General features: G+C 43.3%; 1 protein-coding gene across 1 annotated transcript; it reads left to right on the forward strand.

Annotated features, from left to right (window-relative positions):
- The first annotated feature begins 7,061 nt into the window (after window positions 1-7,061).
- Window positions 7,062-11,574, forward strand: LOC116390217 (tubulin alpha-1D chain-like). Its single transcript, XM_031859637.1, has 4 exons — window positions 7,062-7,079; window positions 9,368-9,590; window positions 9,676-9,824; window positions 10,584-11,574. The coding sequence occupies exons 1-4, from the start codon at window positions 7,077-7,079 to the stop codon at window positions 11,547-11,549; spliced, it is 1,341 nt and encodes a 446-aa protein (XP_031715497.1). The 5' UTR covers window positions 7,062-7,076; the 3' UTR covers window positions 11,550-11,574.
- Window positions 11,575-12,198: the final 624 nt, after the last annotated feature.

Raw genomic sequence — 12,198 nt, forward strand, 5'->3', positions numbered from 1 at the left:
CTGACTGTAGCTGTGTTGGTGACTATAGAGAAAACACTGGTATTAAAAGCCTCTTTGTTGATATCTGTCAGGATCCCTGTCTGACCCATTGTGTGTTAACCTCTGTTTCCCCCAATCTCCTCTCCTCATGTGTCTGTCTTTCCCCTGTTTGTTTTGTTGTGCCATGTGCTTGGTGTTGTTTTCTCGAGCCTGCCTCCAGACACCTCCCATTGCCACCGCCCTGATGGATGCACAGCTGCGGACAATCTGGCTTGTTACCCAGCAGCATATCAACCCTAGTCTTGCAGGCCTGGGTTGTCAGTCCGTATTGTCTTCTGCCTCGGTAGCCTCCACCACCTTTCCGTAAATTGAACCCCGTTGTTTCTTCCTGAACTAATCTCTCTCCTCTCTGGTACGGGTGTAGAATACTGGTCGATCTCCCTACCCTCTGGTGTCGAGCCCCGGGACATCACACCGTCGATCTGCCTACCCTCTGGTGTCGAGCCCCGGGACATCACACCGTCGATCTGCCTACCCTCTGGTGTCGAGCGACGGGACATCACACCGTCGAGCTACCAGCTCTCCGGTGTCGGACCACGGGCTCCACACCTTCACGCACCTTCAAAATAAAATCTGTTACATCGGACTCTGTCTCCTGTGGTCTTGCGTTTGGGTCCTATCCGTGAACTCCCGCAACAGAACGGACTGACCGACCTCCCGCTGGCTTGCTGCAACCCCTCCCGGCGCCACATCGTCCCTGGTCTCATATCGCCCTGGACTTCGTCACAGGCCTGCCACCCTCTCAAGGAAACACGGTCATCGTTACGGTGGTTGACCGCTTCTCCAAGGCGGCTCACTTCCTCGCTCTGCCCAAGCTTCCTTCAGCTCAGGAGACGGCTGACATCATGGTCAGCCAGGTGTTCCGTCTGCATGGGATCCCTGTGGACATTGTGTCAGACCGAGGCCCGCAGTTCATATCGCAGGTCTGGAGAGCCTTCGGCCGGGCCCTCGGTGCAACCATCAGTCTGTCCTCTGGGTTCCACCCCCAGCACAACGGGCAAACAGAGAGACTTAATCAGGAGCTCGAGGCCTCCCTCCGCTGCGTGGCAGCATCGAATCCCTCCAGCTGGAGTACTCGCCTGCCTTGGGTGGAATATGCCCACAACTCCCATACATCATCGGCTACTGGTCATACTCCATTCGAGGCCTCCCTGGGTTACCAACCACCTCTCTTCCCCGCCCAGGAGGTGGAGATAGCCGTTCCTTCAGTTCAGCTCCACCTTCATCGCTGTAGGAAGGTGTGGAGGGAGACCCGGGCCGCTCTTCTCTGTACAGCGGAACAAAATAAACGTTTGGCGGATCGCCGCCGCATCCCTGCTCCACATTACCAAGTCGGTCAAATGGTGTGGCTCTCCGCCAAGGACATCCCTTTAAGGACCAAATCCCGGAAGATGTCCCCCTGGTTCATCGGCCCTTTTGAGGTCCAGGCCATTATCAACCCGTCCACGGTTCGTCTGAAACTCCCCTCATCCATGAGGATCCACCCGATGTGTCACTGATCAAACCGGTGTCCACCTGTGCCCTCCGGCCAGACCCCCACCACCCGGCCGACTCATCGACGGAGGCCCGGTGCATACGGTCAACAGACTTTTGGATGTTCGCCGCCAGGGTCGGGGTTTCCAATGCCTCGTGGACTGGGAGGGATACGGTCCTGAGGAACGCTCATGAGTGCCCCGCTCTAGGATCCTCGACCCCACTCTAATTCGGGATTTTCATCGACTGCATCCGGACAAGACTGGCAGACCGCCTGGAGGCTCCCGTTGAGGGGGGGTACTGTCAGGATCCCTGTCTGACCCATTGTGTGTTAACCTCTGTTTCCCCCCAATCTCATCTCCTCATGTTCATGTGTCTGTCTTTCCCCTGTTTGTTTTGTTGTGCCATGTTCTTGGTGTTTTCTCGGGCCTGCCTCCAGACACCTCCCATTGCCACCGCCCTGATGGATGCACAGCTGCGGACAATCTGGCTCGCTACCCAGCAGCATATCAACCCTGGTCTTGCAGGCCTGGGTTGTCAGTCCGTATTGTCTTCTGCCTCGGTAGCCTCCACTGCCGTTCCGTAAGTTGAACCCTGTTGTTTCTTCCTGAACTAATCTCTCTCCTCTCTGCTACGGGTGTAGAATACTGGTCGATCTGCCTGCCCTCCGGTGTCGAGCCACGGGACATCACACCGTCGAGCTGCCTGCGAGACAGAGTCCGAGACATCGGACTCTGTCTCCTGTGGTCTTGCGTTTGGGTCCTATCCGTGAACTCCCGCAACAATATCTCAGTAAAGTTTACTTTCATTCTTGTTCGTACTTTCAGGTGATGGCCTAATTACTTTTTACTTTTTAATGCCGACAAAACATACCTCCAGCTGCTGCTGCTTCACATTAAAAGCCTACCAACAGGGAACTAGGTGAAGGCTTTATTACCAAGGAGCTATTGGAAATGCAATGCATTTGTCACAGTTGCGTAACTGAATGCTTTACTGGAGCTGTGTTTTTTTGCATTTGGATTTTGCACCTTGACAAAACGTATGTTCAGTTTTAGTTCATATCAAATATAAGTTTATGACTTCATGAGATTGTTGCTGCTGGTGGTGTTATACTAGATTGCATTATATTGAAAGTTATCTTCCATTGGACTGTAAACACATTGCTGCCATAAGAAAAATCTGTTTGTTTGTTAAGATCGAAACGTCAGAGTGCAGCCGCCATTTTGAGACCCAGAGACCTGTAATGTTTACATGCAAACTGAAGTTACTTTCGGAAATATATAAATAATTAGGCATATCTGCCGGCTAATTTGAAATGATGCAACAGCAGTCTGTGGGTATTTACTGACGTAATAATGTGTTTTGGAGTAAATATTTTACTGGATTGGATCATCTGGACCTTTGGCAATGTAACAAGACCATTTTTGTTGGAATATTATCGAGAGGTGGATTACTATGAGGCTTCATCGGTGAGTTGCCTCGGTTTTGTAACTGTTGGTTTGTTGGTTGGTGGTCTGACAGAAGCGTTGATTGTACCTGCTGTTGTGATTGTATCTTGAAATGGTTTGCATAAATCGAATCACAAGAATCGTAGCTTTCCAAAGATATCTCACATCTGTACCTATCTATACATAGCAGTTGTATACATGACACAGATGTACAGTTAACACTCCAAAAGCCCGTGGGCGGGCCGTCGGAGTGTTAACAGGAAATACATGGACTTACAATGATCATGACAATTATATCAATACAATAACTGTGTTCTTGGCCTTTTCACCTCTATCTGGGCAAGGTTTTCTTGTTCTTCTTTAACATCTTTTGGAACCTGGTCTTGATCTTCCTTTTGGTTCTCCTCCTCAGCAGCGTCTGAGGGTTGATGTGCTGACGAGGCCACATCTGGGTAACAATCAATGTCAGGTGAAATATTGGTTAGATATAGCTAACCAAAGTTAATATGTAAGTTTTAGTGTTTTATGGTAAAGTAAATTACGTACTTCAATTTAGAATTTCAGCTACCAGATAATCATATTTCATTAAAGTCTAAGTACAGCACAAAAACATTGTTTTTTACTATGAAAAACACAATACTTTGTTGAAGCAGACTATTGAGTGTAGCGACCCATTATTTATTTTTCGTTCTGGTTAAGTCAATACCTAAGTTTTGTGGCTTCACATGAGAAACAATTTTTATTAACCACAACAAAACTAATTGTGTGACATCAATATAAGAAGTGATTTAACAATGATACAGTTTAAAGGGTTTTCTAATAAAAAACATTTGATAGATATGTTAATGCCACCAACATTATACAATTAACAATCCTGCATGAATATACACCAAGTAACTTCAAGTAATAAGAAAAACATTGTAAGGTGGGAAACTTACCTTGGGTCCTGTTTTGAGTCAAGACAAATAATTTGAAGCCACAGTGAGGACAGAATTTATATGATCTTTCCACTTGATTTCCACATTCAGTGCAAAACATGATTTACCTGTTCAGAAAGACAAGAAAATTGGGGGAAACATTTCAATGTAGTTGTTGAGCATTAGAAGCAGAATTCATACTTCTTTCAGAAAAGTCTATACCCACTGATTTAAATTATTTCCCAAAATAAAAGTCAATTAGAGACTGTATGGAGACCAAAGTAACAGGCTGCTTAAATGTATGTTAATATAATAAAATATAAAATACCATATATAAAACTATCGGATTTAGGTCTTTCTGTGTAGTGTCCTTGTTACGTAACAGATTTTCTCTCATTACCTTCTTCTGCTCTGTCTGTCTTTTGTCATTCAACTACAACACTATGATCTGAGAAAGCATCTTAACATTCAACAGGAAGCAAACAGTCGAGCCTAATTCTATAATAAATGAATGAAGAAAACTTATTATAGCACAGTAAGTAATAAAAAGCAAAGTTATTACAAAATAGCTGTCAGTATAACTAACCTCAGAGTTATTATTACAGACACAGTACTTGAATATTCTAGTCATAACTTAATGGATTATTCTTAGGTTAGCACAATGGATGAACTTGTTCAGATAACCTACCTTGTTGCTCTTCTTCCTTACATGGTTGAATCTGAACATCTGAGCTGACAACTGATGTTATATAAAATGCATTTACTTTCTCTTTTGATTTACAGTAAGAGGTGTGGCTGCTTCGGCTTTTTCTGCCACACCCGTTGACTAAAATCACCACCATTTCCGAGAATCCAAAGTCACACCTTTAAATTGCTTGTTTTGTCCAACTACAATAGATATTTCATTTACTCTCACATGACACAGAAAACCAGCACATTTTCACTTTTAAGAAGCTGGAACTCGTGAATAGTTATAGCTCTCTATTCCTAAAACTATTAATTGATCATCAAAATAATTGCGGATCTATTTTCTTTCGATAATTCATGCACACATTATATATAAATCATCTTTTTACAGCAGACTGTAAGATCAGTTATCCTGAACTACATTACAGTCATTTAGCAGATGCTTTTATCCAAAGCAACTTACAATTCAGATTCTATCACATTTCTACACCGTAGGCACAGCTACGGGAGCAATTTTGGGGTTGAGTGTCTTGGTCAAGGACACATCGACATGCGACTAGCAGAGCCGGAGCCGGGGATCGAATCACCGACCCTCTGATTGAAGGACGGCCCTGCTATTATCCACTTAGCCACAGGTTGAAATGTTCGACAACCTCCAGCACTAACACACACAGACATCCTCCTTGGTAACCACTAGGTGGCAATATCAATTTATCTAAAACACAATAGTTTAGTAAGAAAAGTAATAGTGGTAGTTATGGTATTTCCCTTTTTCCTTTCCTCTTTTTTTTATTGACCCACCTTCCCTACTGCATTCAAAGTCTCATCTCATGTTGTCAAACAGGAATTGAATTACTGTTTTATAACTGAAATCCTGTCACGGGTGTGGTGGAGGACTCAAATGCAGACATAACCAGAAGCAGAGTGAAACTGGTTTTAATGAGCGAAGAACACAACAGGAATCTTATAGGGACACAGCAGGGAATCCAAGGACGAGGCGAAAGATCCTGCAGGGCAGGCAGACTGGAAAACCAGGAGCAGGATGAGCCAAACGGGCAGGTTGACATGACAATTGATCTGGCAATGTGTGTCTGAGAGGCAGGAGTCTATATAGTGGCTTGATCAGAGGCAGGTGAGTGAACAGGTGAAGGGAGTAGGCTGATGATGAGGGAGTGGCTGGTAGAGTGAGGAGGGTGTGGAGCTACACACAGACACAAAGAACACAGAAGGCAAAGCCTAATCGTGACAAATCCATGTTATTTACTTTCATCCATGCAGTGAAATGTTGTAAAACTGCAACTTTATCATGGATGAAGACACTTTCCGTAGTTTCCATTTATGATTGGGTCCCCGTTTGTATCTCATGCTCTACGACCAGCTTTTGCTGCTAGTCACTGTAGACAAGGAATAAATGTTGATTGTAAGTGTTTACTAGTCCAAGATGTCCATGCCATCAAACTTATCATTTCTGTAATGGATTTGTATTTACAATACTAGATTGCAGGATGACATTTTCATTGTATGCCAACAATGACAAGATGAAACAACTTCACCCAATCTGCATTAATGTGTAGTATCGTTCTTTAAAATAAAACAAAAAAGGACGGGTTGTAAAAGGTGAATTGGAGAGATACAACAGACAACTGGAAGTAACTACAGCAAAGAAAAAGACGAGTGTCAGATAAACTAGAAGTGTTCATCTACAGATGTGGTCGTTGATTTAAGTCTCTTTATTACTTTTCTGCTGCTTTCATCAATAAAACTGAAATAAACAAAAAGGCTTTCAAGTGATCTTTTGTGTTCTGCTTCTTTAAAACTTTTTACAGAAGATTTTTGACAAACCAGTTGCTCATGAAGATTTAAAAGTTATGAAATATACGATTCATATGTTCATTTAACTATGAAGATAATACATTTAACAACCCTGTTTTATGAGTAGTCAGCACTTAAGGTGGACACTACTTTCTGTTTTTGCTCCTTTGTTGTATGATTTAAATGAGTTACCAAACATGTCCTTCCTGTTTTTATATCCATCTCCTACTATATATGCAATGATGCATTTCTGTAGATTAACAGGTAATACAGGAGTTACAACGCAACATACACATGAATGCAGCAGTAATATTAACCCAGAAACATCAGATATAACAGTAAAACATTTGACAAATCAATCAATACTTTTACTTTAACTACTGATAATACTTAAATACTTTTACTTTAGTAAGGTTTTGAATGCAGAACTTGTAGTGGAGTATTTTCACAGTGTGGTATTAGTACTTTTACTGAAGTAAAGGATCTGAATACCTCTTCCAGTGGTATTCTGACATGTAGTTTGTACATTTTTTTGTCCCGTTTTTATAATATTACATCAGTATTACAGTAGAATAAATGACGCTTTTATTGTGAAGGATGTTCGCCGGAAGTGCTGCTGGAATTAAAACCTTTAGAGAAGCAGACTGACAACCCGGAGTGAAAACTTGAACTAGCTATATCTTACTATTCCTCAATAAACATGGTGAGTATGGAATAATGTGAAGATGTCATATTTATTTATTTAACTGGTTTGCAAAATGTGAGTGGTTGTTAAATGTTAACTCTCATTTTACTGATTCAGTTTTAAGTCATAGAGGCTAACGGCAAGCTAACATTAATGTTTAACAAGATGGCGGGCTTGAACCAGTCTCCTCCATCATCCACGGCTCTCTGAGGCGGGAGTCCGGGCTAGCTCCTTCTAACTCCATGCAATCTCAGTCACCATTGCTTTTATCTGTCTTCTCGAGGAAATTAACGGTGTTTATTAATAATATTAATAATTATTTAACACACACACACATACGAGCGTTTGAGTCCGGCGCCCGTTCTCTCTATAACGGTATATCCATGTCGGCCATTTTGTTGACAGTTAATGTCACGTGATTAAAAATTCATAAATGAGCGTCAACAGGGGCGGTAATGTCACGTGATTAAAAATTCATAAATGAGCGTCAACAGGGGCGGACTGGCCATTGGGGATATCCCCGGTAGGCCGACGGGGTTGAGCTGGTCCAATACCGGCCCACCTCCATCACCAACCGGCCATCGCTCTGAGATCGCAGACTATATTCTATGCTTCACAGAACAAGTTATATTTACTCGATTGCTTAAAACCCATAATCACTGACTGATATTTATACTACTCCTCGCGATCTGTATTCACACTCATGGTTTCCATCTGCGAGCCGGCAGCACCCCTATACACACACACAATCACATGCCCAGCATGCAATCTGCCCCAAAGTGGTGGGTCTATAAAGCAGTTTAGCCAATGATGCTTTAATGCTGATTAAAGATATACATGAGTGACATACAATTTAGCCAATCAGCGTCCTCAAATAGATTAATTCAGCGTCCTCAAATAGATTCAGCTTGGGGCAGAATCGATTCTGCCCCAAGCTGCGCGTTTCCGTTCGGACTAGTCTTTACAGGCGAGCGCGAGCCCCAGCGCCAGCGCGAGCACTGCTCCTCCAAGAGCCGTTTGAGAGGAGAACTTTGGCGGAGAAACTGCACAATCAGACAGCAGACTAGCGGGATAGGGAAGCAGTACATGCGAAGCTTCTCCACTAGCTGAACACCGGACAGGTTTGGTTAGCTGGATGACGTCATGCTAATAACTTATTTAGCTTTTTAAAACAACGGGGACAGATCCAGCACGGAAAAATAATATATAAATAATTATATGTGTGTGTGTGTGTGTGTGTTTTATATTATAGTGAATATTATTATATGATATATATATTATTATACGATATATGATATATATATTGTTATATTATTATACGATATATATATATTATTATACGATATATATATCATTATATGATATATATATTATTATATGATATGTATATATTATTATATTATACAGCATATTATTATATGCGGTGACGCGGTGTAGACAACTAACGGAGAGTCAACGTCAGAAAATGCCTTGAAAACCTGTCGAGATTTAACTGCGTATAACCATCTGATACTAGCCCAGAGTTAAGCATATTCATCTAGCAAACTATACCTACCTTGGAGTGTTACAATAGCCAGTATCATTTTATTCCATGTGTCCATCCAGGCAAATTGGTGGATCCAAATGTTATATAAAAAAACATACATGATATAATTTCTTTGTAATCATCCAAAATAATGTTAAGTGTATGGGTATTTTTCCAAGTAGGCCACTGACTGGTCGATATGTGCGATGCATTGAGTGGGCAACGCGCCATGTATTGAGTGGGCAGCGCGCCGTGTATTGAGTGGGCAGCGCGCCGTGTATTGAGTGGGCCTGTCTGACAGTAAAACTCCCGGGCCACTTTTCCCCCCCAGTCCGCCCCTGAGCGTCAACATTTTATTTAAGCTATAACAAAATAAATGACTAATCTATTACCAAATATAAAATCAGCACAAGCATCTCCTGTAATTCTGCAAACACATAATCCACCAAAGAGCACGTGTTAAAGTATTATTTAAATTCTATCCAGGTATTCACCTCTTTGTTTCTTATGTATCTGAAGTGGACACTACTAGTTACCGGGGTGTCATCCTGATTTGATCTGAGTTTATAATCACTGTGTGGTCGTCCCATGCTGCAGTACCACTCTGCTGTTTTATCACACTGTGATACTGACTACATCGTTATTGACAGAGTGTTGTGGGCGTTGGAAGAACACATGGTCAGAAAACCGTCCCCTCTGTGTGACTGGATCTCTAGTACGAGCCTGAACCCAAAGTGCTTTTGTTCATGGCTCAGTAATAGAAACAATGTTTTTCATCCAGCGTGAGTGTATCTCAGTTCACGTGGGTCAGGCTGGTGTCCAGATGGGCAATGCCTGCTGGGAGCTCTTCTGCCTGGAGCATGGAATCCAGCCTGATGGACAGATGCCCAACGACAAGAACATCGGAGGATCAGATGATTCCTTCAGCACCTTCTTCAGTGAGACTGGAGCTGGCAAGCATGTCCCCAGAGCTGCTTTAGTGGACTTGGAGCCCACTGTCATCGGTACATTATTTAATACATATAGACCATAGTTACTGCTTGATTCTGGAGAGTCGAACCCTCGGCTCATTTTAGTTTCTCTCCTCAGATGAAGTGCGAACTGGGATCTACCGGCAGCTGTTCCACCCTGAGCAGCTGATCACTGGTAAGGAGGACGCGGCCAACAACTATGCCCGTGGGCACTACACCATCGGCAAAGAGATCATCGAGCTGGTGCTGGACAGGATCCGCAAACTGGTGAGGACGAGTTCCTTCCTAATGAAGCCAGGAGCCTGTGATTAATTATTATCCTTAATGACTGATGTGTACCTGTGTGTCACCGTGATATTCTAGTCATTCACATCCTTTTGTCTTGAGACTCGTGAGATCTCTTCCTCCAGTTCAGTACAACGGAGTCTACTCACTGAAGTGGATCCACCAAATCATGTGCTGTATCATGTGTACTATAGTAACTAGAATAACCACGTTTATTCCTTTGAATAATATAGTGCATTTAAGTTTCAAAACAAAACAATAAGCATCATTGTGGCATGTCTTGATGAACCTCACAGTGAAGGTGTCAATGAATAATTCAAACATAATAAAGAAGATCAAATGTCAGGAATAGGCGTGGTTTTAAATATCAATAGCTTCTTTTGCAACGATTCATTACACGTTTAAAATATACAGTAGCCTGATCGACCGTCCAATCGCAGCGTAGCATGGTCCCGCTCCACAGACTCTCACCTCTGGTTCCAGATGTTCTTTGTGTTCAGGAGCTCCTCCTGGTTAAACGTTTATTGGTGATACTCTTCACCCAGAGAGGTTGAAGGCGATATATGTTTCTAAAATGTTAGCAATAGCTAACATTAGCTAATGCTAACATTAGCTAATGTTAGCAGAGTACTCTTCTTCTTTTTTTGATCTGCAGAACTATCAAATAATTCACTACTATCATATGAAGTGATAAATGAATTGATTCCTGAACTAAAGTGGATTACTGCGTTCTGTCCTCAGTCTGACCAGTGCACGAGTCTTCAGGGATTCCTGATCTTCCACAGCTTCGGGGGCGGTACCGGATCTGGTTTCACCTCTCTGCTGATGGAGCATCTCTCCGTAGACTTCGGCAAGAAGTCCAAGCTGGAGTTCGCCATCTACCCGGCTCCCCAGGTGTCCACAGCGGTGGTGGAGCCGTACAACGCCATCCTGACCACCCACACCACCCTGGAGCACGCTGACTGCACCTTCATGGTGGACAACGAGGCCATCTACGACATCTGCCGCAGGAACCTGGACATCGAGCGCCCGTCCTACGCCAACCTGAACCGGCTGATGAGTCAGATCGTGTCCTCCGTCACGGCCTCCCTTCGTTTTGACGGAGCCCTGAACGTGGATCTGACGGAGTTCCAGACCAACCTGGTGCCCTACCCTCGAATCCACTTCCCTCTAGTCACCTACGCTCCGATCATCTCAGCGGAGAAGGCCTACCACGAGCAGTTAACCGTGGCAGAGATCACCAACGCCTGCTTTGAGCCAGCCAATCAGATGGTGAAGTGTGACCCTCGCCACGGTAAATACATGGCCTGCTGTCTTCTGTACCGCGGGGATGTGGTGCCCAAAGACGTTAACTCTGCCATCGCCACCATTAAGACCAAGCGCACCATCCAGTTTGTGGACTGGTGCCCTACCGGCTTCAAGGTGGGCATCAACTACCAGCCTCCCACTGTGGTTCCTGGAGGAGACCTGGCCAAGGTGCAGAGGTCAGTGTGCATGATGAGCAACACCACCGCCATCGCCGAGGCCTATGCTCGACTGGACCACAAGTTTGACCTGATGTACGCCAAGAGGGCCTTCGTCCACTGGTACGTAGGAGAGGGGATGGAGGAGGGGGAGTTCTCAGAGGCCAGAGAGGACATGGCCGCCCTGGAGAAGGATTACAAGGAGGTGGGCCTCGATTCTTTTGATGGGGACGGCGGTGAATAAGAGGGGTCCTGTTTTGAGTCAAGACAAATAATTTGAAGCCACACTGAGGACAGAACTATCCACTTGATTTCCACATTCATGATTTGTCTGTTCAGAAAGAGAAAAAAATTGGGGGAAATATTTCAATGTAGTTGTTGAGCATTAGAAGCATAATTCTTTCAGAAAAGTCTATACCCACTGATTTAAATTATTTCCCGAAATAAAAGTCAATTAGAGACTGTATGGAGACCAATGTAACAGGTTGCTTAAAGGTATGTTAATATAATAAAATACCATATATAAAACTACTATTTAGGTCTTTCTGTGTAGTGTCCTTGTTACGTAACAGATTTTCTCTCATTACCTTCTTCTGCTCTGTCTGTCTTTTGTCATTCAACTACAACACTGATCTGAGAAAGCATCTTAACATTCAACAGGAAGCAAACAGTCGAGCCTAATTCTATAATAAATGAATGAAGAAAACTTATTATAGCACAGTAAGTAATAAAAAGCAAAGTTATTACAAAATAGCTGTCAGTATAACTAACCTCAGTTATTATTACAGACACAGTACTTGAATATTCTAGTCATCATAACTTAATGGATTATTCTTAGGTTAGCAGAATGGATGAACTTGTTCAGATAACCTACCTTGTTGCTCTTCTTCCTT

This window comes from Anarrhichthys ocellatus, unplaced genomic scaffold (genome assembly GCF_004355925.1).
Source record: "Anarrhichthys ocellatus isolate YVR2014 unplaced genomic scaffold, GSC_Weel_1.0 scaffold22, whole genome shotgun sequence".
Taxonomy (NCBI): Eukaryota; Metazoa; Chordata; class Actinopteri; order Perciformes; family Anarhichadidae; genus Anarrhichthys; species Anarrhichthys ocellatus.